This window comes from Trichosurus vulpecula, chromosome 4 (assembly GCF_011100635.1).
Source record: "Trichosurus vulpecula isolate mTriVul1 chromosome 4, mTriVul1.pri, whole genome shotgun sequence".
Lineage (NCBI taxonomy): Eukaryota > Metazoa > Chordata > Mammalia > Diprotodontia > Phalangeridae > Trichosurus > Trichosurus vulpecula.
In genome coordinates, this window is record NC_050576.1 from 218,081,598 (window position 1) to 218,109,461 (window position 27,864).

The 27,864-nt window shown below is 39.9% G+C and overlaps 1 protein-coding gene across 1 annotated transcript in view; it reads right to left on the bottom strand.

Annotated features, from left to right (window-relative positions):
* Positions 1-9,477: 9,477 nt before the first annotated feature.
* Positions 9,478-27,864, bottom strand: part of SLC26A11 (solute carrier family 26 member 11) — a 56,564-nt gene continuing 38,177 nt past the window's right edge. Inside the window, exons 14-18 of the mRNA XM_036754707.1 lie at positions 27,037-27,164; positions 15,997-16,096; positions 15,180-15,313; positions 11,073-11,145; positions 9,478-10,338 (exon numbers count right to left, since the gene is read on the bottom strand). Of these exons, the coding sequence (XP_036610602.1) occupies positions 10,316-10,338; positions 11,073-11,145; positions 15,180-15,313; positions 15,997-16,096; positions 27,037-27,164 (458 nt within the window). The 3' untranslated portion in view covers positions 9,478-10,315. The remainder of the gene's footprint in view (positions 10,339-11,072; positions 11,146-15,179; positions 15,314-15,996; positions 16,097-27,036; positions 27,165-27,864) is intronic.

Genomic DNA, 27,864 nt, shown 5'->3' on the forward strand with positions numbered 1-27,864 from the left:
GTTGCTCATTCATAGGGTATGCACAGTTTTATAGCACTTTGGACATAGTTCCAAGTTGCTCTCTGGAATAGTTAGATCATTCACAACTCCACCAACAGGGTATTAGTGTATCAATTTTCCCAATTCTTTTCCAAAATTTGCCATTTTCTTTTTCTATCATATTAGCCAGTCTGATAGGTTTGAGTATCTCAGAGCTGTTATAATTTGCATTTCTCTAATCAATAATGATTTAGAGCATTTTTTCCTATGGCTATAGATAGCTTTGATTTTGCCATCTAAAAACTGCCTGTTCGTATCCTTTGACCATTTGTCAATTGGGGAATGACTGATAGTCTTATAAATTTGACTCAGTTCTCTATATATTTGAGAAATGAGGCCTTTATTAGAGAAATTTACTGCAAAAAAATTTCTCCCAATTTTATGCTTTTCTTCTAATCTTGGCTGCATTGGTTTTGTTTGTGCAGAACCTTTTTAATTCAATGTAAGCAAAATTATCCCATAATGCTCTCTATCTTTTGCTTGGTAATAAATTTTTCCATTTTCCATTGATCTGATCTTATCCAGCACCTCTGAACGAGTTCCCTACTTCCGCAATTAACAGAGTCAGAATTAGGTGTTTATAAGCAGGAGGAGCCATTTTAACGATCAAATTTCTATGAGAGACTCCAAAGGGAGTATCATAATAAACTTTGGCATTTCCCAACATAATAGCAGTCTTCAATACCTCCTCCTTTAACTTTCTCATACAGTCCCTAAGTGAATACCAGGGTCTATCTGCAGTAGGCCACATAGAATCAGCAGGATATCCCCTATTACAACCTATTGCAGCTAAAGCTAACAGATTGGTTGTTTGGTTACCTCCTTGCAAATGATAATCCCTAAAAACTTGCTGTACAAAAGGATTCTGACTAGTGAATCACATACAATCCACAGTATCTACAGACATTCCTACAGCCCCTTTATCACCAATTCTCACCATCCAAGATATTAACAATTCTCCCATTCTCTGGGTGAACCTACTCAAGATATCTATGATTTCCTGCTGTGTAAAATCCTCCAACATCTCTCTGAACACTGAATTATGATCTTGTGTTTCTGGTCTCCTTCATTGTATGGGGTGCACTGCTGTTTAGGAGCCTGGTCTGATACTGTATCATTCTCTGGCTCCATGGCATCATACCACAAAGTAACATTTCATGCCTCAGCTTCTAATATTGTATCATCCTTTCTAGACTCTCTCCCCCTGTCACCATGGTAACCAGACTGGCTGCTAGACTCGACCTGGTCTAAACTGAAGTGCACTCTTGACTTCCTTGGCTCCCTCTGTCTGCTAGCCAAATAAACAGCAAAATCAGTAGATTCCTGAACAATAATCTATTGTGATGCCACCTGAGATTCCCCATTTTGCTGTGGTATAGAAGAAATATTCTCATTTGAGTTAGATGTTTTGGTAACTGTCTGAGTCTGATTTCTTTCTCGTAATAGTATGTTCCTGCATTCATATATAATATGATACACTGTGAGTAAAATCCAGCCTTGTCTAGAGATTCCTATTGGCAATTCTCCTCCTGGTTTAACTGTAATTTCTTGCAAAAATCTCTCCAAATCTCTATGTTCTCCCCTCTGTAGCTTCTGTTTCCAGTCCTCACATAGTCCTGTGCCTTTAGCCCATTCCCTTGCTAGGGAGGAATAAGGTACCTCCTCCAGTCCTGGGATAATCATTTCTTCCTCTAAAACACTTCTACCTCCAAATAGAGATCTTATACCTTGTGATCCTGTTCATGATGCCAAATGTATCAGCAAGGCAATAAACACAACATCAATGATAATCATGAATACATCTATGTAATTCTGTATCACAAAATATGAGAGACTCTTCATATAGAAGGTAGAAGAAGTAAAACATTTATTTTGACACCAGATAACAAGATGCCATAACCAAGCAACCAACTCCCACACAACCAGTAGGCCCACTTTATCATAACAGCAAGGAACTTAAAACACAATATCACAGCATGGAGCTTCACCATCCCCAAACCATCTGCACTCTGCTGGGGCCTTCCCACAAAACAATCACTCACAGCCACCATACCACAGCTATCACAGGTCTGCTCTCTTTCCCACAGTTCTAACTGTCGTAACTGCTCTCTCAGAATTTCCTGTAACACAATTTCCTTTTCTTCTCAGCAAGTTCCTCCCACCACATGTGACTTAGGCTTCCTGTGATGTAAGCAGGTCACATGGCCTATTAATAGGTGGGAAAGATCTTCAAATATAAATTGCTATTACAACCACTTATGCAGAATTCAAGTTCCTTTGTAACCTTTCCCACCACCCATTTAACTCAAATTCAAATTGATTCAATCAAAGCCATTCAAATTCTACCCAAGTCTACAAACTCATTCTATCACCTGAGGATTACTCCTATATCCCAACAGGAATAGGGAGGAGCTGAGGTGACTCTTCATTAAGATGTCCATTGGTTGGGATTGTCATGATGTAATATCAGGCCAATCAGAAGAAGACACACTTATAATGCTGGAGATTTTGCTCTGTCACTTTGCTAATTGTTATAAAAGATCCTGTCAGCCCTCCCTCAGGATCTTTGGTCACTGAGAGAGGCCACTGACCCAATTTATTGGTTACTGCTAGCTTAACTAATACATTGATCATGCTTGGAAACTTGTCTCAGTTTACCTTAATTTCAATCATAACAGTGGGGCAAGACTTGAGGCAAAGACCAGCTGGCAGGGTCATAGGCTTCTATTAACTATTCTATTTTATATAACAGGGGAAATGTCTAGAGGAAATACTAACATTGATAAAAGAACAGATTTGACTATCCATATGTCACAAATATTTATGGTCTCTTGACCATCCAAAAAAGAAAAATGTATCCATCTTCAGTTTAGAATTAGTTATCTAGTATTATTCCAAGGGCTTTGTCCAGGATACTTAGAAGACTCCTCATAACAAGTGTCTTAGAATCCATCTGTGTATCTCTATGCCATTGTACATACTGAATCTGATTCAGGGGCATCAATCTCAAGACTATAGGTTCTAGAAAGTCAATAGACCATGAGTATTTAAAGACATACATACACATGTCTAAATATTTATATATGTGTGTATAAAAATGTATGTATACATATATATATACACATATTTATATGCATATATAACAATGTGCATATATATACACACATTTATATATATAATATCTAAATAGATATATAGACATAGTGTATCTAACTATAGAAAGCATTTGAAACACATACACACACATATTTCAAATGGCTCCTTTTTGCTGGGGGTTGCTATTTTGAAGACCAAAAAAAAAAAACCAGACCCTAATTAGCACTCTCCTTTGAGAGTGCTGTGGATTCCCTAATTTGTATTAAGGAGTACTAGAAGGTGACATTTGTTAAATTTAGATGTTGAATTTCTGAAGGAACTTTGATGTCAACAAATAAATGATAAACAACTTGCATTCAATGGCGCCTATTTTTCTATCGACAGCTCTTCATTAAGTCTGTGACCTTGACCTCTGTCATTCAATGAATATTTTAAAATGTCTACTAGATGCCAGTCACTATGCTAAGCACTGGAGATACAAATATGAAAAAGAAAGGCAGTCAAGCCCTCAAGGAGCTTGCAGTCTAATGGGGAATGCCACACACAAAAGGAAACTGAAAAGGGATATTGGCGGGGGGAAAGTACCTGGTATGGACACATGATGGAGTCTAGTACAAGGAGTGCAGCTGGTGGGAAATGAAGAGATAGCTGATTTAGGAATCCTCTTAAAATGGAAGCTTTGGGAGGAATCCTTTGCTCTGCCCTCCAATCAGAGGGGCAGAGGGTACTGAGGATATTGAGGGTACCAAAGCTGATGCAATCTCACGAACTGATGCTGATCTTGACAATGATATTTCCTGGAGGCATGATTCCCTCTTACTTACATCCTTACTTCCTCTCTGAAAGATTAGTTGCTTGACAACATGGAACTTGGGAGAGTTAAGCTATTTAAAATGTAATCTCAATTTGTAATTAATTTTGATCATGTATATGTAACAGTGACTACCCTTGATGCGTGGAGGCCAGGTATGTTACATTTCACCCCTCCCCCAAAGTTCCCTGGTATCCTTAAGAGGGATTGGTAGTAAACAGTCTCTGCCATTTGCTCTAGCCACCCATTGATTATGTTCTTCCAATTTTAGGGTTCCCCTGTACCCCAGTTCAATTTAACCACATAAGAGTCAGATTAACTTTTACAAAGGAATATTTACTTCAGAGGTATAATAAGAACAAACATACAAACATTCCTCCCATCTCCTGGGGGGGGGCACAATTCCCCTCACCCCTTATACTACTTCATTTTCTGGAAAGGGGACGGTGATTAGGTTAACAGCTTAACTCAATACTTCTATAGCATGGTCCCACCAATTTCCAAGTCCAAAGCCTTGCTGAGCTTCACTCCACTGGTAGTGATGTTCAGCCTAGAATCTTGCATCACAGAATCCAGGAATCCTAAAATCCAGGATCATCATGGCTCAAACTCCTGGGTCTGGGAACTCCACTGCCTGTACCTATTACTAAAAAGGATGAACAAAACAGACCAAAACCCCAAGCCTGATTTGGGGGGGTTTATCTGGGGTAGGGGGGAGACTAGCCCTTCCCTCAACCTAGCTTAGTTTATGGTGCCCAACCTATATTTGAATAGGATCTTAACCCTCCTGTATATCACTGGAGAGAGAGAGACAGAGACAGAGACAGAAAGACAGGTAGAGACAGACTGTCCCCATCTGGTAATTTTCAAAAAAGCTACTCCCACTCATGTGGTGGGTAAATGCAGGATGTCTTCTCCCAGAAGCAGATCCTTGCCATCTCTCACATAAGCACTTCCATCTTAGGTGATTTAGATATATGCTAAAGCCTTGTTACATATATCTTTCCCTTGTAGTATACACATGAGAATTACCAAATCACATTCTGCACCATTTCCAGTTATCCTGATCCATATCTAGCCACTGGACCTAGATGGCTCCAGAGGAGAACGTGAAGCTGGTGATCTTACACAGTTCTCCCTCACTTAAATCCAACTCACTTGCATGTCACAGCATCACCTCCCCGATGTCATGGTCTTCTTTGAGAACAAAATACAAACAGCAACCAAATCATATTAAAAAGATAGATGGTTTTCTTTTATAAAAAATATTATGTAGGTATAGATTTTATTCTTAGTGACAATAACTAGTATCTTTCTTCCCTGAATTAAAAAAGCAACAAGACAGCTTTGGGTTACGGACTTCCTTGTTGTTGTTCTAAAGTTAAGAAAAAATGTTCACTGTTACATCAGAAAAACTGAGTTTCAGTCACTGAAACTAACATTTAGGATGTAAGGGAAAGGAAAGGGTGACAATGCTAAAAATGCAAAATAACTTTTTGGAAAAAAGCTTTTGTTAACTTTTAAAAATAAATTCGTGCCTGAAACAACAAACCACCACCACCAACTAGAAAGACCTAGTATCCAGGTCTAGGGAAATAACAGTCCTTCTGTGATCTGCCCTGGTAAGACCCTATCTACTAGAGTATTATATTTAGTTGTGAAAGTCACATTTTAGGAGAGACTAGGTTGTGCCTAGAGGACAGTGTACAGAATGGTGAGAGGCCTCAAGATCACATTGAATTGCAGATTTGTTGGAAGGAAGTAGAGACATTTATTCTGGAGAAGAGAAGACTTGGGAGTTGGGGTGGGGGGATAGCAATCTTTCAATATTCGAAAGGCTGTCATATGGACAGAGAATTACTTTCTTGCTAGGTTACAAAGGGCAGAACTAGGAACAATGGGCAGGAATTACCAAAGAGGTAAATTTAGGTTTGATGTTTGAATAATTTCCTCACAATTAAAGCTGTCCCCAAAGTGTCCTGAGCTGAACTTTGGAGAAAACAGATTGAAGCAGAGACTTGATGGCTTGTTATCAGGTATGTTCAAAGACAGATTCTTCTTCAGGTACAGGTTAGATCAGATAGCCTGTGAGATTCCTTTCCTCTCAGAGATTTTGGGCTCTTTCCACTACCTCATCATGCCTGTCTCTGGAAATAGGAGGAACTGATAACAGAGATGAAGCACCAGGTGCTGAGATGGAGCCGGAGATAGAGGGTTCAGAAATACAAGAATGCCACGTCTTAGAAACATTAAGATCCCACCCTGGCAGCTTCTTCTTGAGTCAGCACAATCCTTCAGTAGGATGAGTTCTCCAATTCTAACATTCTGTGGTTTTATTATCAAAGCTCCAGCTATTGAAACAAAGCTGGGCAAGGAGGAGAGGGAAGTGGAATCAATAATTTCATAGGTTTATCTGGGTGTGACACCCATATACCCAATATCTGCAGCAAAGTCCTATAATGGGAGAAATGGATCAAATCAGGTTCCTACCACATTCCTTCCTGCTGAATGAGTTAGCAAGAAGCATCCTCCTTTCCTCCCCTGAGAGTCTTAAATAAAGCAGGCAATACATTATTGTTGCCTTTGTGAACCATTTTGAGCCCCCCATTACCTGAGAAAGGCCTAAAACCTGGATTGGCTTATCGGGGAAAGACATTTTTGGCCCACTCTGAGCTTAACCTACCATAATGTTTTGAACGCTCTGGAATAACAGACATGCTTTGCTTTGCTTTGCTGAGTGAGCCCAAAATGCCCCTTCCAGTGTCAGCGACTACATGGCAGGGTGAAGCTGACCAGGAGCGTTCTTCTGTTTATGACTGACAAGGGCACTATCTTGAATAATGGGACTTTTCTCATGTTATATTATGTCATGTTAATGATAAAAGAAACTTAGACATTGTGGATCTATAATTTCGACCGACACCTTGACATTCTCTTATCTTATTGTATTCACAACTCCTTTCTCATATCATGGTTAACACATATGGCCACTATAATTTTGGTTGACACAGGTATCCCAAGTTGGGATTGCTCTAAGTGTATAAGGGGTCTCCTTCAGCTTGTTTACTCTGACTTCAGAATTATTTTCAGACTCCATCATGCATGATTCTCTGGCTTAATGAGAATAAATAAGCACATTATAGCTCATGATTCTGTTTGTTCCTTGTTCAAACCTTTGATAAGGTGAACCCCATTCTGTTTGTTTTTAGGACATACTTTCAGTTAAAGGGGACCCCATTCTATTTGTTCTTTGGACAAACTTTCATTTAAGGGGGAAACTGACTCTGTTTGGTTCTTTGGACCAAACCTTTGGTAAATGGTTGACACTTTAATAGCATGAAATTTCCCTTTGAGTTTTGCTTTCACTTTCATTGCTGGGGCCAAGCACCATGAGTTTCATAAATTCTGAGAAATTCTGTCCTCAAACCACCCCACCCCACCCCAACACTTTGCAAGGAAGCAAGGGGGGGAGGGGAAAAAAAACTTTATTGTTGCAAGGGGGCTTGAACCCTAGTGAACATATAGAGGGGCCTGTGAGCAGGAAGCCAGGCAGCAGAGTCCCATTCTAGTCATCCCCCCAGACCTTGCAGAGACTGGGAAGACAGGAGCTGGCTTAGAAGTAGGAAGATGTGTCCCACCATTTTCTCTTCCTAATAAAGTCATTTTTCCTAATGACTCCATTGTATGAGGAGGGAGGAAACGTTTGTTAGGATAGGGATATTTGTCCCTCTCGGGCAGGAAATGAGAATTCAGAAGCTCAACCTTCCCCTATTCCACTCTTTGTGTTCACATTATGACTTTAGGTCCTCATAGTGGTCATTTCTCTCCTGTGTACTATTATCGGGCTTTAATAATCTAGGCTGCAGGGTTGGGGAGCCGGCAGCCTCGAGGCCACATGTGGCCTTCTAGGTGCTTGGGTGAGGCCTTTTGACCAAGTCCAAGTTTTATAGGACAAATCCTTTTATTGAGGGGACTTGTTCTGTGAAGTTTGGATTCAGTCAAAAGGCTGCACTTGAGGACCTAGAAGGCCACATGTTGCCTCGGGGCTACAGGTTCTACAACCGCTGATATTATCAGGCTTTCCTCACTGCTGTGCCCTCCCCAATCAAAGTACTTTCATGAGGTAAAGAAGGCAATTGAATTAAATCCTTCAACCAAGCATCAAAAAATAACAGTAGCTAGCATTTATACAGAGCTTTAAGGTTTGCAAAGTGCTTTACAAATATTATCTCATTTTTCCCTCACAACAACCCTGGGAGATAGGAGCAGCTATTGTCATCCCCTTTTACAGATGAAAAAACTGAGGTAGAGGTTAAGGGACTTGCCCGGAGTCACAGTTAGTGTCTGAAGCTGGATTTGAACCCAGGTCTTCCTGACCCCTGGTCCAGTGCTCTTATCCAGTGTCACCTGCTTTTTCTCTGCACCTGAGATTCCTCCTGCCAGGACAGGATGAGGAGGTAGGGGAAACAAGAAACAACAGCAAGTTGCTCTTGAGAATGGAATACCCACACCTTGGAGTGGGAAGTGGGGCTGGGGGTGTGTGAAGGAGGAGCTTGGGAACAGCCCTTGTCAGGGCGATGTAGTAAGACAAAAGGTGCACCGGTCCAAAGGACTGGTATCTACAAGGGCTCCCTATTCCCCAACATGGCTAGGCCAGCTTTTCCATAAAAGGACCCAATGCCAGGCCTTGGGTTAGGGCAAAGCTCAAGCTATGCCTCCCTTGAGCAGTTTCCTGGTAGCCTCTGGCTGTATCAATGTGGCTTCCTGGTCACCCAAGAGGGGCCAGGGCCTTTCAGAGGGGGTAGATGTCTGAAGTCCGTGGGAGCCATCCCACTCTGACCAGCTGAGCTTACATATGGAGATGGGGGGGGTGTCACATTTACCAGGACAAAGTGCCACATTATCCTTGTGGAATATCATTTCTATGTGAGGGCTAAGCCAAACTCTTTTTGTTAACTGTACAATGACTTACCAAACTTAAACTGACCTGAGTCAGGCCTGCCCCTAACAGAAGGCAAAAGGAAGGAAAAAGAAAAGCTTCACTTTTTCAAAGCAGTTAAATACGGAAGGCTGTATGGTACAGTCGTAGCAGCGCTGGATTTTGAGTAAGAGCTTGTCACTGTTGCTGTTGTTTAGCTGTTTCAGTCATGTCTGACTCTCCATGACCCCATTCGGTATTTTCTTGGCAGAGATACTGCAGTGGTTTGCCACTTCCTTCTCCAGCTCATCTTACAGATGAGGAAACTCATGCAGACAGGGTTAAGTGACTTGCCCAGATAGCAGCGCTGGATTTTGAGTAAGAGCTTGTCACTGTTGCTGTTGTTTAGCTGTTTCAGTCATGTCTGACTCTCCATGACCCCATTCGGTATTTTCTTGGCAGAGATACTGCAGTGGTTTGCCACTTCCTTCTCCAGCTCATCTTACAGATGAGGAAACTCATGCAGACAGGGTTAAGTGACTTGCCCAGAGTCACACAGGCCAGATTTGAACTCAGGAAGATGAGTCTTTCTGATTTGGGGCCTGGTGTTCTATCCATTGTGCCATGAGCTGGGTTCTAATCCTAGCTCTGATATTTACTATGCAAGGTCACATGGGTGGGTCACTCCTTAACTTTTCTGGTCTTCACTTTCCTCACCTGTAAAGTAAGAGGGCCAGACCAGTTGTTTGCTTTGGTCCTTTCTAGTTCTGATTTTATTATCCAACGACCAGGAAAATTCAGGGAGAGTTATCATCCTCCCTCTGATGCTACAATAATACACCCAGGGAATCATCTGTGACAGAGTCTCCTCCTGCCTACATTGACATGCCCTCTCCCTTCTCTATAGAGCTTCCAAAGTCCAAAACCCAACCAAAGCCCAGGTTAAGGGGTCTCTTTGTATCTACACAACTCAACCCTAGGGCAAAGCTCAAGGGAAGGCCCTTGTATTGCTTGAAATTTGATAGGAAACTCTCTCACTGGTTGGAGTAGGCAAGTCTAAATATGGACAAGTGGTAGAAGGACTGGGACAAGGAGGTGAGAGGAGGAACAGGAACCCTTTTCAATTAGAAGAGGAATTTCCTGAGAATGCTAGAAATTATCACTCATCCTAACCAGATGCTCCAACCATTGCTCCCTAAAGGTCTGAGTCCATTTTAAGATGAATAGGTTTTTCTTCCATCATTTCTCCGTAGTGCCACCTACTGGGGTTTTCCTTGGGTACATCAGTCCAAAAGATGTATGACAAGAGAAGTCCACAAAGATCAATGGCATATGCTATGGAGAGGCCTTTTCACCATCTCTTGCTTTAGAATAAGGCCCAATTGGTTGGCATGAGTGGGACAATCCTGGGTTCTGGTGGAGTCTTCATTGACATTATAGGGCTAGAAAATTCACTCTTCACTCAGGTATTTCTCTGAAAGGAAGACAATAGATTACAGGAATTTGGGGAGAATAGAAGAAGGTCAAGATACAGAATTAGATAAGATGGCTCTCTTGGGGTCCTTATGCTGAAAGGGATTTTGAAAGTTCAAATTCCTTTGCACTGAAGGGCCTCCAAGATCTAGGGGCACGATTGGTTCAGAACAAAAGCCACTAGACCTCCATGACCAGCAATTGGTGAGAGAAGCTGAACCGCTGAGTGTAAGGTAAGGGCTACCCTTCCCACGTATTTAAGGAATAGCAACCAGGGACTCCAGTGGATTTGTTCTGAACCAATTTTGCCCCTAGATCATCAACATTTAGGGGAGTCCATGTGGATATAGTTCTAGTCTACTATTCTTCTCTCCAAGGGAAACTGAACAGTCAGATTCATGGCCTGGAATCACAGTCTCTCTTGGAGAGCAGAAGACAAGATTGTAGAGATAGCTATCAATGCCTCCTCTCAAACTACTTGTTTATACATTTAGACATCCCACGTGGATTTACACATCTTACAAAGGCATGTATACATCTTACATTAAAAAACCTTGGAGCAGGCAATTCTAAGCCTTTCCATGGCAATTTATTCTGCTACTCTATAATCCATTTTATTGTCTAATTTCAATCTGACCCAATGTAGTCTACACCCATTTTAATTAATTCTGCCCGCATTGAAAATAGAGGAGAAAGCCAGTACGTTGATCTTGTGTTGGGCTGAATCACACCAACCTGCTTCTTCAAGGGTGGAGAAATGTTGGAATCCCTTCAGGTCAGCAGATAGAAGGTCAGAAAGAACCGGAGCCTAAGGAAGGGATGAAGGCCAGTAGTTAAGAAATGTAGTTAATTCTTTCATCCATAAAGTAGAGCAGAGAGTTGAATTTAACTCTTACTTCTAAAAGACAGTGAGGTATCATGGAAAAAGTACTGCATTGGGAAGGATGGAAGTTCAGGAAGACTTGGATTAAAATTATGTCTGACATTCCCTAGCTATGTGACCATGGGAAAGTACTTCAGTTTCCTCAGGTGTAGTGACAATCTGCTAGCAGCTCTATAGGGGTATAAGACCTGACAACAACCAGCACACAGAAAGCTGCCAACACAGGTTCTTTGATCTGCTTTACTAAGGAAAGTAACTTTAAGGGGTTAACAATCCCAGCTTAATCAAATATACATATATCATTCACTTAGCTCAGGGGGAAAAGATCAGCCCCCTGAACTTCAAGGCAAATGCAAACAGAAATTACAAACATCAACAGACAGACCTTGTCTGATTCAAATCACAATTCATAGTTACCAGAGAAACACCAATATCTGGGTTGCAAAGCTGGGGGGCAGTTGCAGCTTGCTCAGAGTCTCAACACTCCTTCCATGAGTGTGCCCCCAAAGTCAAAGCCAAGTTGTCCTCAATTATATCCTGTTCAGAGCCCTGAGGGCTCTGACCTCACCTAGGCTGGGTGTGGGAAAGTTCCCCATCCCCAGTATCACATCACATACAAATCAATGACTCCCAATTGTCTCAGTGCTGAGACATACTCCAAGACAAAAAGATCCCACTTTATCTGCCCCATTCAAACAAAGGCCAGAATCATTAAAGGCACTTAAGAGAAGAATAGCAAAAAGTCCCACCTTAATTACTATTATGGCAGGTAATCAAATGGGGATAATAATACCTATCATTCCAATCTAAGAGGGTTATGGTGAAGATCAAACAAGGTCATGTATGTAAAATCACTATATAAATATCGATTATGAAAACTTTAGAGTGACCTTGATAAGTCACTTGACTAATGTTAGTTCTTTTCCTGCTTTATTATGAAGCTGGAAAGTGAATATTTTAAAAGTTAATAAAGTTGCTGAAATCCACAAAGACGAATCCTCTACAAAGATGTCATTATCAATAAGTGTAACTGCTTCTAAGAACAGTTACATAATTATTTGTTGGAAATGTCCCAAAGGCCTCTGACTGCTAAGAGAAATTGAAATCTCCAAATCAAATCATGTGAACAATTAACATCTATCCATTTTACTTCCACCTTTTGCAAACTAATTTAATGTGCTCTGCAAGTTCATTTTCTTCAGCCTCTGAACATCTTGAGTAAAGCTGAGTAGGACTCAATCATTCCCGTTTTATAGCTAGAGAGACAGAGGCACAGAGAGGAAAAGGACTGTACCCAAATCTTCCCATTAAATCAGTGGCACAGTTAGGAAGAAAGTCAAAGAGTCTTATTTCCCAGGGCTATGCTTAGGTGGGAGGTGGCCCAATAGATAGAGCACTGCTCCTGGGCTCTAAAAGAGCTAGACTCTCTCTCTGTGGGTCCTTGGGAGTCAAGATAGGTGCCATATGGAGGGGACATTAGACTTGATTTGTTTGGTCCCAGAGAGCAGAAGCAGGAACAACGGATGGAAGCTGAAAAGAGGACAATTTCAGCTTCTTGTCAAGGAAAAGTTGCTAACAATGAGAGTTGTCCCAAAGTGGAATGGGTGGCCTTGAGGGCAGAAGGGTCATAATCTTTGGAGGTCTTCAAGCAGAGGCTAGATGACCACTCGTTGGATATTTTATTGTGGAACTCTTTTTGGGCAGTGGTTGGACTAGGTGGCCACTGAATTTCCTTCCAACTTTCAAGTTTTATCCTCCTGTGATTCTTATTCTCCTTTGCTGGATTATTAACCGTGTCCCTACCCCTTAACTACAGGTGTCTTCTATAGTTCTGTCTCTCGCTATACACACTCTTGGAGATCTCCTTAGCTCCCTCGATTTCAATTGTTATCCCTACACAGACAATTCCTTCTTCATGTCTGCCTCTCAGAATCTCTAGCCTTTGTCAAGGTTTACCTCCTAATGGAGCCTTTTCTGACCATCAACCCTCCAAGTTCTTAGTACTCGTTTCCTCCTAAAATTCCTACTTACTTACCCATGTACGTGTGGTATCCTCCCTACCCACAACAGAAAAAAGCAAGCAAGAAACAAGCATTTATTAAAGCCCTACTATGTGCCAGGTACTGTCCCAGGTACTGGGGCTATAAAGGAAGGCAAAAGATAATCCCTACCCTCAAGGAGCTTACAAGCTAATGGGGGAGACAACACGCAAACAACTATGCACAAACAAGATATAAACATGATAAATTGAGGATAGTGTCTGAGGGTTAAGGAGGATCGAGAAAAACTTCTTGCAGAATGTGAGATTTTGAAGGAAAGAAAGTGAAGAAAGAATTTAGGAGGCAGAGATGAGGAAAGAGAGAGTTCTGGTTATTGGGGAACAGCCAACAAAAATGTCCAGAGTCAGAGAATGGAGTGCCCTGTGTGAGGAAGAACACAGAGCACAGTGTCTGACTGCATTGTGGAGTATGTGGAGGGGGAGTAAGCTATAAGAAGACTGCAAAGTCAGGGAAGATTATGGAGGGCTTTGAACTCCAAATGAGGATTTTCTATTTGATCCTAGAGGTAATAGGGAGCCACTGGAGTTGAAAGCATGGACCGTTTCAGTTTTGTCTTTTTATTCCAGTACCTTCCTTGTAACAGGTGCTAAATAAAGGTCTGTTGAATTGTACCAGTACAAAACATTGTTTCTTTATCTGAAAAATGAAGAAATGAGCTATGTGACATCTAAGCAATCTTTCAATTCTACTTCTATGATCCTATAATTAATCTTATTTATAGGTGCTGTATTTGTAATACAACAAAATAAGCATTTTAATTTTGCAAAGCACTTATCTCATGTCATTTTATCCTCCCAACAGCCCTGAGAAAGAGGAGTTATTATTTTCCCCATTTTAAATATAAGGAAATTGAGGCAAACTTGGCCAAAATCATACAGGCACTAAAGAGACAGGATTTGAACTCAGGTCTTCCTAAGTCCAGAACGCTTACCCACCTAGTTGCCTCTAAAAAAAATTATAAGTAACTTTTAAGACCCAAGTTGGAGCATGGCTGAAAAAGTAAACTTATTATTATTAATATTAATGTAATTAAATATTAGGGTAATATAAAAAGGTTAACTTTGAAGTACTCAGGGAAATACAGAAAGGTCCATATGAAGGAATGAAAAGTGAGATCCGCAGAACCTAAAGTCCATTCACGCTGACTACACTGAAAGGGAAGGGAAAGGAAAGAAAGTCAGAGGTAATGAATGTCAGACAGAACTGGAAGGAGATGTGGAGCACATGTATTTTGTTAATAATTTGTTGTTCACAGATTAGGACCTAGAGCTAGAAAATATCTTAGTGGTTACTTAGTGCAATCTCTTGTGTCTCCTCCCCCTCATTTTTACCAATGAGAAGTTAAGTGAGTTGCCCAAGGTCACACAGATAATAAGTAGCAGAGCTAGAATCTAAGCCCACGTCTTCTGACTCTTTCCATTAGAGTTCTTCAACTCATTCATTTCTCCCTTGTTCAAAAGCAGCTAGGTGGCACAGTGGATACAGCATTGGGCTTGTAGTTAGAGATCTCATCATCTTCATGAGTTCAAATCCAGCCTCAGACACTAAACCAGTTATGTGACCCTGGGCAAGTCACTTAACCCTGGCTACCTCAGTTTCCTCATCTGTAAAATGAGCCAGAGAAGGAAATGACAAACCACTTTGGTATCTTTACCAAGAAAAACCCAAATGGGGTCACAGAGAGTTGGACACTACCGAACATCAAATCTTGTTCAATGTCCGGAGTTTTATGTAAAATTATCCTCCTTATTCCATGAATGTTAATTAAAATATTTAATAACTATTAATATATCATTGCTTGTTTCATCAGTAGTCATTCAGTTTATCATGAATTTTGTTTAAGATTGCTAACTACTTATTATGTTGTACACATAGTCCTAATCCCCAAGAAAAACATACCTGCAACTTGGCAAAAACCAAGGAGGCCCCGTGATTTCGAAACTCTTCTAGCAATTCCCCAAGTCCTGTCACCACTGTATAATCAATGTTGCTGACATGGGTACAGTCCAAGATGGTACAGCATGGGGGTGATGCTGGAGGAACAATCAAGAAAGAGTTTTGGTCAGCATTTTATTCATTTGTTCATTCATTCATTCAACAAACTTTTTCTAAGCCTCAGGAATCCCGAACCAATCCCTCCCTAAGGTGCTAAGTAGCACCTGGCTGCTGCTTTTGAGGAATTCAAGTCATCTGGCCCTGATGAACTAACTCCACCAGTACTGAAAGAACTGGTAGATGTGTATATTGAGTAGTGATATTTGAAAGATCACAAAAAATGGAAGACGTGTGACAGATTAGACAGGGGCAAATATTCCAATTTTTAAATAGGGAAGAGAATGGTGTTTGCAAACTAGAGGCTAGTAAGCTTGGCTTCAGTTCTTGGGAAGGTTCTAGAAAGGATCATTAAAGAGATAGTTGGCGAACATCTAGAAAGTGGGAGAAAATGGAATGAAATCACTTGGGAACCACTAGCAGAGCCTTTGCAGTAGAAAGGTATACATAGAGGTAAGGTAAGTACGTATACTTTGGCATACAGGAGAAATTTCTACATCACAGACCCAAATGAACTTTCTTGAAGAGAATTAGTTAGCTAGATTCTCAGGGTTCTAGCTTATATCTTTCTAGAAGGCAGCAAGGGTATAGAGGGAAGAAAGCAACAGGAATGGAGGGAACTGTTTCCACTCCTCATGCCAACCCACAGTCTCTAGAGTCTTACCTGAGAGAGCCTGACTATATACAGTCTCCCGAAGAGCTTCAACTGCTGGAAAGTGAAGGCCACTATTGGGCCGCAGGATAAGCACGGGGCCTTGGGATACCTGATGGTGGACAGGGAGAAGAGCGATCAAGGCATGAGGGGATGGCGAAAGATAAGAGTCTGGTCTTGCCTTGGGTTCTGACGAGCACATCAGATATGCTCACCCCATCGCAGAACCATAATAACAACAGTGTGTGCGTGTATAAATATATATTGTATGTGTATAGTATATGTGTATATAGTATATATAATATAGTATGTGTTTATAGTATATATAATATATAGTACATGTGTGTATATTTTGTTTGTATATATATTTTATATGTGCATATATGTGTGTGTATATAACAGTACGCATTGTGTATGTGTATGTGCACATGTGTGTATGTGTGTGTATATGTGTGCATCAAGCACTTTCAGTTCTGCAAAATTCTTTACCTATAACATCTTATTTGAGTCTCACCACAACCCCATGAGATATTAGTAAGTAGCCAAAGCAGGATTTCAACTCAAGTTTTCCCCACTTCAAATTCAACTCTACCACTATACCATACTGTCTGCCAGCCATAGGATGCTGGAGCTAGACAGAACCTTAGAGATCAAAGTCATCTAATCCAGCTCCTCCATTTTACAGATGAAGACACTGAGGTCCAATGAGGTTAAGTGACCACTAGTCCAGTCACATAGGTAGAATTTAGCTAACATTTACTTTATGACAGGCATGGTGACAGTCTCCTTATAATTATTATCTCATTTGAACCTCACAACTCTAGGAGGTAGGTGCTATTATTATCATTCCCATTTTATAGACAGAGAAAATGAGCCCAGTGAAGTTAAGTGACCACTAGTCCAGTCACAAAGAGCAGCTAGGCGGCCCAGTGGACAGAGTGCTGGGTCTGGAGTCAGGAAGACTCATCTTCAAGAGGTTAAATCTGGCTTCAGATATTTATTAGCTGTGTGACAATGTACAAGTCACTTAACCCTGTTTGCCTCAGTTTCCTCATCTGTAAAATGAGCTGGAGAAGGAAATGGAAAACCACTCCTGTATCTTTGCCAAGAAAACCCCAAATGGGGTCACAAAGAGTCAGACATGAATGAAAAATGACTGACCATTTGAAGTCCAATCGCATAGGCAGTAAATGGCAAAATTAGAATTTGAACCTTTGGATTTTAAACCTAGTGCTTCCTTTGAAAAAAAAAAAAGGAAAATTTTGCTGTTATTTTGAACTTGACAACTATGGACAAACATGAAAAGAAATTATGTGTGAATTGTGTGTCTGCACATACGTTTGTGTTGATCTCTTCTTTTGTATGTTTCAGATACAAATTTCATGATACCCAATCTCCCCACATCATCCTCCATGTTTGTATATTCCTCTCATGAATTCCCATCATGCAAAAGAGCAAGTTCTACTCCTTTCTTCCTCTTTTCTACATGGATGTAGTACTCCTTTTATGTTCCCTTCTCGTTATCTTTTTCAAAACCACAAAACAGAATCAGCCCAACCACAGGTCTGTTTTTCTTATTTAATTCCCTCAATACCCTTTGAAAACATAAACGTTCTGAAAGGACAACTGTTTCTTTTCCCTCTATTAGAATTTAGCGCTTATACCTCTAGTCTTTTCACCAGAAATGCTTATAGTCCTCTATTCCATTATTATGCTATAAGAAATGACAAGTAGGATGATTTCAGAAAAAACCTTGGACTTACATGAACTGATGCAAAATGAAGTGAACAGAACCAGGAGAACATTATACACAGTAACAGCAACATTGTATGATGAAGAGTTGTAAATGACTTAGCTATTCTCAGCAATACAATGATCCAAGACAATTCCAAAGGACTCCTGAGGAAAAATTCTATGCATCTTCAGAGAAAGACCTGATATTGTCTGAATATAGACTGAAGCATACTATTCTTCTTTCTTCTTTCCTCCCTCTCTTCCTCCTTCCCTTCTTTCCTTCTTTCCTTCCTTCCTTTCTGTTTCAGTCTTCTTGTACAAAATGACTAATATGGAAATGTTTTAAATGATTACACATGTATAACATATATTAGATTGCTTACCATCTCAGGGAGAGGGGAGGGAAGGAAGGGAAGGAGGGACAGAATTTAGAATTCATAATCTAAAAAAAAAAACAAATGCTAAAAATTATTTTAACATGAAATTGGGTGAAAAATAAAATATTATTTTTAAAAAGTCCTGATCCATCAAAGATCAATTTCTTTTTTTCTCTGCAGGATTATACTCACGTTTGCGGGGTAAATTATTCTTAGTTTTAAGTCTACCTTTTTTCTCTTAGAATAATGCATTCCAAAATCTTTTCTTTATAATATAAGTTGCCAGGTCTTAAGTGATCCTAACCATAGCTTCTTAGTATCTGAATTATTTCTGGATGCTTGTTGTATTTTTAATTGGATATGGGGGATCTGGATTTCATTTATAACATTCCTGGAACTTTTCCTTTTGCAGTTTCTTTCAGGAGGTTATTGGTTGATTCTTTCTATCTTCACTTTGCCCTCTAGTTCGAATGGATCTGAGAAGTTCTCATTTATGATTTCTTGAATATAATGTCCAGGTTTTCTTTTTTTAATCATGTTTTTCAGGGAGTCAAGTTAAATTAACAAATATTTATAATGTGTCTACTATGTGTCAGTGATAATACCAATACTGATACTAAGAAAAGCAAAAACAATCCTTCCCCTCAAGGAGCTTACAATCTAATGGCGGAAGGGGATTTGTACACAACTGTACAAATCAGATAAATACAAGATAAGTTGGAGATAACCTCAGAGGGAAGACACTAGCATTAAGAGGGTATCAGGAACAAGGAGGGATAGAATTTCAGGCATGGAAGACAACCAATAAAAATGCAGACCTTTTTTTCTAGATGCGAGACCTACTGTCTAGTTCAAGGAATAGCAAGGTGGCCAGTGTCACTGGACTGAAGAGGATGTGGGAGGGATCAAAATGTCAGAAAACTGGAAGAGCAGAAGGTTATGAAGCTTTACTTTTCTTTTTTTTATGAAGAGCATTGAACACCAAACAGAGGCTTTTATATTTGATCCAGGAAGTGATAGGAACCTCACTCTCTGTTTACCCTTTCTGTATTTTCTTTACCTGGAGACCTATTTCCTCCTCCTTTCTCCTAACAGAGACCAATATCCAAAGCTCAGTCGCTGTTCTCTCTTCTACAGACTCTCTCAAAGTAAACACCACATTCTTCAGGGCCTCCCGGACCAAGGCTTGTTCATTCATCCATGTTCATTAAGCGGTTGGATGAAACAATCTTTTCAAACCCTTGAGCATCCAGGGATTCAGATATCTGCTATTTCCTCCCCAACTAGAAAATGCAAATTCCACCTGATCTCTGGAAATGTCTGGTCCTGGGTAAGTCACTAAAAAGAGGCTAGTATCTTATCAAAAGATAGCTCCTTTTTGAGACAGTCAAAGCATAGCCTGGCAGTACTATAAAGCTACAAATTTTAAAAATCCAATATTTATCTAATAATCTTTATATCTGTTTTCCACTTACTGGATGGGTATTTGAGAGGAGGGTGGAGGAAATGGTTCTAGATAATTTAAGTGGGAAAATTCAAACCAGCTGACCATCTATACAGTTTTGCTTCTGTAAAGATTAGTGGAGTAGATATGGGCTTCTTAATCTCTGCTTCAGACACATAGTTGTTTTTGGAAAAGGGTGCTGGACTAGGTTTAAAAAAATGGAAAAGGAAAAGGACCTATATGTACACAAATATTTATAGTAGTGGTGGCAAAAAACTGGAAATTGAGGGGATGTGCATTGGTTGGGGAATGGGCTGAACAAGTTGTGGTATATGATTGTGATGGAATATTACTGTGCTGTAAGAAATGACAAGCAGGATGGTTTCAAAAAACCTGGGAAGACTTCTAAGAACTGATGCAAAGTGAAGTGAGCAGAGCCAGAAGAACATTGTACACAGTAACAGCAATATTGAAAGGACGATTATTTGTGAAAAACCTAGCTACTCTGATGAAGACAATGATTCGAGACAATTCCAAAAGATGAAATTCCATGATCAAATGAATTTCCACCAAGAATTTCCATGATGAAACATGCTATCTGCCTCCAGAGAAAGAACTGTTGGAGTGTGAAAGCACATTGAAACACACTATTTTTTACTCTTTGTGTCCTCATTTTTTGGGGGGAGGGGAGATTCTGTGTTTTCCTTCACAACTTGACTATTATGGAAATATGTTTGACATGATTGAACACACACAACTTACATCAAATTCCTTGGAGGGAGGGAGAGAATTTGGAACTCAACATTTTTAAAAACAATGTTAAAAGTTGTTTTTACATGTAATTGGGGAAAAAAAGAGAAAAGAAAAGGGTGCTGGGTCCAGCTCTAACAAATAGTCAAAGATTCTTTAGTTCCGATACTGAATTGTGACTTACTTAAGTGGGAGCATAGCCAAGTAACTTCTCACTCTGCCTCAGTTTTCTCACTTGTATAATAAGGACGAGAGCCAGTGTGGTCTAGTAAACAGCAGGACAGTTTTCTAGGTCAGAAATGTTCAAGTCCTGCCTCTGACCAACTCAGGTGAGCAACTCTCTTAAGACAGTGGTTCTTATTCTGGAGTCTGTGCATTTATTTTAATAACTATATTTCAGTATAATCGGTGTCCTTTAGAATCCTATATATTTTGTTTTATACATTTCAAAACATTATTCTGAGGGGTACATAGATTTCACTATACTTCCAACGTATTAAGAATAGCTGCTCTAGATATACACAGCTACGGAGAGGTAGTCATTCAAAGAAGCTGTGTCGGTAGGCAAAATGGCCTTTGTTTTCTTTGAGTGACTCAGTGTATCTCATTGAGCCTTGTTGGGTGCTGGGCCCCTGCTAGGGCTAACTCCGGGAGGGCCTAGTTTACATGTCTGGGACAGCAGAGGCTTTTACACCACGTGGGTTTAGGTCTGCCTCTTTGTGACGATTCATGGGGCTGGCTAAGGGGAGGTGTTAACTCCAGAGCCATGCCCTATTGGGTATTAACCTAGTCTACATGGATGCGAACCTCCCAAGGTCCTAGGGGGAGGGGCCAACTCAAGAACCAATTGGCTCTGGTCATTCAGGCAGTGCTTGATGATGTCAAAAACTCTATAAGGGGAGAAGACAGCTTGAAGATCCCTTTTCGGTTGGAGCCGCAGCGGTGGCGAGTGTGACTCTGGGCCAGCCCTTGTTCTGAGCTTTCGGGCTGAACCTAGATGTTGGTTTCTATGAATTATATTGGGTCTATCTGTTGATATTTGTAATTTGTTTGTATTTTGTTCTGAAGTTGGGGGTGCTGGCTGTTTTTTCCCCTGAACTAACTGAATGCTGTCTGTATGCTCCCCTGAACTAACTGAATGTAGTCTGTATGCTGGATTAAAGTAAGCTTGTCAACCCCTTCACCGTGCTTTCCTTGTTTAAGTAGATAAAAAGAACCTGTGCTTTCCCAGCGTGCCAGCAGCCTCCTGGGTGCTGGCTGTGGGTGGATCTTACGCCCCCACAGAAGTTGCTAGCCAGATTGTTAAAACAGAAGCTTCTAGGATTGGGACTTTGGTATCAGTGAAAGGAACTGGCTATGGATTCAAGACAGAGCTAGCCCTGGCAACTGAGAGTTGGGCTACAGAGAGAACTGCATCCAGACAGAGATGAATTTTGGGCTATGCAGTAGAAGAAGTGAGTAGCCTTGGCCACATGTTCCCTACATGTGTTCCTCACTACCACTATATTCTAAGTTTGTGACCACTCTTTCCATGGACTTTGTGTGTATTATTGGGAGCATTTGCCAGGGTTTAACTGGGGAGGAGAATTTTTTACAGCTGTTGAGTTTATTTTGCTTTCTCAGTGAATGCTTTTGCTAAGCACTAGTTGGGTCTACTGGCTTACTGGTAATGGTAAGGAACTGTTGAGGACTCATGACTTACATGGTAGAAGTAGTCACCCACACATGGGGTATTTCTCTCCCTCATAGCAGAAGTAGCAGCTACACTCCAGAGACTCAACTCATGAATTCAAGCACAAGTTGGGAAGAGAATCCCAGAGGGATTATTATACAAACATCTGATTAATCTGTATACAATTAATTTATAAGTTTCCTCATAATTTATAAACAAACAAAAAGTATCTCACTTGAGCGAGCATGTGCATGTATGGATGTGGATCAGAGTGTGAGGATAAAAGCTTATAAATGGGAATTTTGGAGAAGGAGCTATGCAACTTCAGGAAATCCATAGTGTCTGAGTTTAAAACAAAGGCTTCTCATCTGTTTCCGCTTTAACCACTTCATTTTTTTTAAAGGGTGAGGAAAATGAGATAGTAGAAACTAGTTGGTTATTGTTTGGGGGCTTTAACTGGGGAGATGGGTTTGGGGAGTTTTTTCTCCAGTGACTAAAATGAGAAGTTTTAGGAATAATGCTTTGGGCATCTCTATTAAGCAGAAATTTGGAAATAGTGTAAACAATTTGGTGTGTTGCTCATGGATTACAACTATTCTCTCCTGTGGCACAAAGAGGGAATTTCTTTGGCCATGAGGTGACTCTCCATTACTGTCTCATATTGCATTACAACAAAGCAGTGTCTCTTGAGAGCTGTTGGCCTGGTGTACTTGTTCATGGTAATGACAGGGAAAGTCTGGGACAAAAAACACAAGGTGTCCCAAAAGTCTTATTGCGGTTGTAAGCTTATGAAAATTTATGCCTGCTACATTTAACACTAGGACTTTTTCAATATTTTCATTTCCAGGGCTTAAAACTGTACTGACTTTTAGGACATCCTGTCTTGTTACTATGGAAATGAAACATTGAAAAAAAAATCTGTTGTTACATTTAACAAACAAAAAGGGAGTTCATGTAACCGAGTAGCCTAAGAAATGAAAATAATGAATTTAAGAGCAAAAGAAGTAGTTTCTTTTTTGTTTTGTGGGCACTTTTAAAAGCATATCCCAGTGTTGATAAATACAAAAAAAGTGTTTCCAAAATTTAACTGTTTGTTTAAAAACAGTTAACATATCTATTTATCCCCTCCAAAAGATGTTTTTACGCTTCCAGAATTGTTCCTCCTTGAAATAAAATATTTAAGTTGGAACCATGAGAGTTCCCATGAGAAAAGCAATATGACCCAGTGGGACAACCTTAGGGTCAGGAAGAAGTGGACTAAATAAAGCCCTGCCTTTGACACGTGTGACCATGAGCAAGTTCACTTCACCTTTCAATGCTCCAAACAACTCTCTTCCATTATATGGTACAGATGAGTCATTTACCTGCATGAGTGAAGGCAGCTTCCCTACAGGGCACTTCTCAAAAGAATGAAATCACTGGTTACAAAAAGATGGCAGCTAGGTGACAGAATGGATAGAGTGCTAGCTTTGGAGTCAGGATGACCTGTGTTCAAATCCTACTTCATATACTTATTAGCTATGCGACCCTGGGCAAGTCATTCATGTCTCTGTGACTCAGTTTCTTTATCTGTAAAAAGGGAGCTCTCAGAGCTATTGTGAGGGTCAGATGAGATAATATTTGTAAAAACACTTTGTAAACCGTAAATGATTAGCTATTATTATGAATGAATGGCACTGATACATGGGATTTTTATACGGAACTGATTAGAATTTCAAATTAGATTTGTAAAAAGGAAATACTGAGGTAGAAGCAAATAGATAAGCACCAGGGCTTTTGCAGGGAATGAAATAGTACCAAAGTCTGCAAAAGGATTATTCCTAGGTTTTATTATTGCTTCCTTGAGAGAAAACTGCATTGGTTTTACTGTATTTTTAAATCTGTTAATGACCAATTTCCAGCCTATTCTCAGTACAGCTCTTATATTAGGCATGTCACTGTTTAGATTTGCTGTGTTAATTTTGGGAGAAAACCATCTTCAAGTGTACACAATATTTGTCTACAACTATACACTTGGAATAGAGTCACTTAATTTTACAATTGAGATTTCAGAAGCCCATAAAAGAGTGATGGAATACTGGCTTTAGAAGCATAGTCTGTAATGGCTCATCTGGGTCTGAATCAACGATGTATAAATGTATTTCGACAATACATAATGAAATCTCCATATATAATTTTAAAATATACTTAAAATAAAAACTATTAAAATGGAAAAAAAATATGAAATATAAAATTGTGTATGGGTCCAAAATATTTATGTGCAACAATTTCTCAATATGAAAGTAAACTTAATTTCTCCTATTTTGCTCCAAAATCTCCCTCAACCCCTATTTATCCTAGAAGAGTTCTATGATCCCAGGCCTCCAAGATCATTCTTTAGGCACCTTGTGACAAATTTCAAGCCTTAAAGTGTCCTGTGGACAAACTAGTTTGGAAAACTCTGAGCTAGAAGCAGATAGATGAGCAACATGGCTTAACATTAGCCTTCTTCTCTCTCTCATCCATGGCCAACCCTTTTTATTTGTATTTCCTCCTGTCTACTATGCTGGTAGGGTCCATCAGTACCAAGAGCTGTCACCACCACCAGGAGTTAAGAAAGCACCAAACTGAGCATATTTTCTTATAAGTAGTTGCTCTACTACGATGACAGTAATGATAATGATGAAACTGAACGCTGTAATTATAATGACCAAGCTTGGACCTGGGGAGGAGATGAGAAAATTCACTTCTTTCTCTTCTTTGCGGAGGTGGGGGACTACAGGTATAGAGTAATGCATATACCGTCAGACTCGCCTGATGTGTTCATTTTGCTAAATTTTTCTTTTCTCTATTTTTGGTCAGAAGGGATGGCCTTCTGGGTATGTAAGGGTAGGAAGGGATATAGTTGGAAATGAAAGTAATGTAAAAACAAAAGATATTGGGGCAGCTAGGTGGCGCAGTGAGTAGAGCACCGGCCCTGGAGTCAGGAGGACCTGAGTTCAAATCCGGCCTCAGACACTTGACACACTTACTAGCTGTGTGACCTTGGGCAAGTCACTTAACCCCAATTGCCCTCCATTCCACCTTCCAAAAAAAATTAAAAAGAAAAAAAACCAAAAGATATTAATTAGATTAAAAAAAGAAGTAGCTTAGACACTTATGAATCACGTGACCCCGAAGTTTCCTCAACTGTAAAATGAGAATAGCACCCCTTCATACAGTTGTGACGATTAAATGAGGTAACATTATATAGTGTTTTGCAAACCTTAGATGTATGTTTGTGTATAAAACATTATACATAATATCTGTAATATATATGACATTACTTATGTTATATGCAAGTATTATATATAACATACACACATAAATGTGCATATATGTACATATAGTCATATATATGAATACATATGGATAGAATTGAAATAATCAGATTGATTCTGTCTTTTTTATTAATTCTATTTGTAGTTAATTGATTTTGTTCTGTAACTGCCTAAGTCATGATTCTTAGTTTAGAACTTACGAACTTAGTTTATGAACTCATGAACTTAGTTTAGAAATTCAGTTGTCTTGTAATGAGCTAAGTTTAGAAACCCAGTTCTCCTATTAATCACTGTTCTATTCTTGTGTCGAGGAAATCTATTACCCTTAAAGGATACAGGTGGACTACAGGGAGTCTGGTCTAGTATCTTTGTACCACCAAGCTATCCTTCAAGATGTCTGGTTTGCTGTCTCTGTCCTTGCCGATGCAGCTGAACTCAAACAATGAACTATTTCTTAGTCACAGAAGGGAAGGAGGGGGTTGTTTCTAGCCCTCATCCCCAATTTCTATCCAGTCATAGTTTCTTCCATCTATGATGCTGTGATACTTGAGTAGCCAGCTATTGCTAGAAAAACCCTGCCCCTAGCCCCTAACTGCAAACCCAAGTCTGCATAAGAAAAAAACAGACTCAGTTCTTGCCATTTGGCGAGTGTCCTGAGCCCCTAAGACTTTTCCAAGGAATGTAAGCTAATTACCAGGAAAAGCCTAACGATCTTCCTTTGTCTAACTGAGAGACGACTCTATCTCGCTTCAACAAACCCAGCTGGAGCATCCCTCGGTCTGCCTATGGCCTTGAAGGATGAAAGCCTCAGCCCCAGATATTCTTTTGAATTATGTGACTGTTCCTAGCTCTTATCTCATGAGTCATGTTGGGGGATGTATGGCAAATTGGACACAGAGATCCTGGGTTGTAATTCAGTTGACACTTAGTCAGCTGTCTGATATGCTGTATCTACAATCTATTAAGGAGTTTCCTTCTATCATGGTCATAAAAGGTACGGTGTGCCAAGTCTGCAAAATGACATTTCAAGAGATAATTAACCACTGAATCCTGTATTCCCTATATAAACTACCCTTTCACTTCAAAAAGTGACCATTGATTTGGGTTGGAGCCCCAATGGCCGCTGGCTAATAAATTCTCCATTTAAAACTTATACTCTGTGGAGTGTCTCACTCGCTTCTGGTATAACAATGCTAGCCTTCCTATTTTCTGTATTCTTCAAAACTATAAAAGACCTTCATTTGGGGTCTTAGCTTTGCTGGGGAAGCTGAGATTCTATTTATTGACAAATTTATACTTTACTAATAAATTGACTGCATTTGGAATGTTGTGCCTCAGTCTACCTTAATTTTAACTGCTACAGAATGTGTATACATACATACGTATGTATATATATATATATAGAGAGAGAGAATATATGTGTATATACAGATGTATATATACACACATATATTCTAGCTATCATTATTTTTTAAAAACAAATGTTATCAATATAATCAACAATCCCTTTTAAAGTCATCTATTTTCCTTAGGGACAACAGTCATAATCCATTTTAGCATAATTTTAGAGAGATTCAGATGTAACAAAAACCTAAGAGGGCAAGGTTTCATGTCCATAGATTTGCTTCACTGGTACTTGCCTTCCTTACCACCAACATTTACTTTAATTGCCTCCTACAGGAATACCTCCATCTTATTAATGTCTAGGGCAGTGGGAGATAAAGGAAGAGAAGATTAGGAGGGAAATTCATCCTAATTCTTGGTTAGGGTCATTACCTGAATCTGGGGTCTAGCCACATGGTAAAGTAGGAGTATTCCAGACACCAGGATCCCAGCCAGGATGCCATATTGCACTTCCCAAAAACAGAGCAAGAAAGTCACACACAGTGGCACCAAATCTACCCCTGGAAAAGAAAGATGGAAATGGTCAGCTGAGTGGATGCTGGGAGAAAAATCACTGCTGAGCTCACCTGGTTTTAGTCTGCCCCACACCTAATGCCTGAGTCAGAGAGGATGACAATTCTTTCTGATCCTGGAACGAGTCCATTCCCTTACTAGCCACCAAAATGCCTTGTTGCCTCTGACATATTAGAAAAGTGAACTCATCCCCACCCCAAGTGTTTACCATGATGGTTTTAAAAGTCAATTCTGATTGAATTAATCATAAGAAATGACAAATAGGAAGAATTCAGAGACATATGGGAAAATGTATAAAACTGATACAGAGCAAACTAAGCCAAAGCATGAAAATAACATTCAAAGTGATTTTTGTCATTGTTGAGTTTGTTCATTCATGTCCTACTTTTTGTGACCCTATGGACCATACTGTCCATGGGGAAAATACTGGACTGGTTTACCATTTCCTTCTCCAGTGGATTAATGCAAACAGAGGTTAAGTGACTGGCCCAGGGTCACATAGCTAGTAAGCATCTGAGGCCAGATTTGAAGTCAGGTGTTCCTTACTCTGGGCCCAGCACCTCTATCCATTGAGTCACAAAGCTGCCCCATCCACAGTGACTACAATAATATAAGGGGAAAAGAACAAAAACCTGAATCTTAATACTATGTAAACCTCTGGAAAAGATGTAAGGAAATGTACTTCCT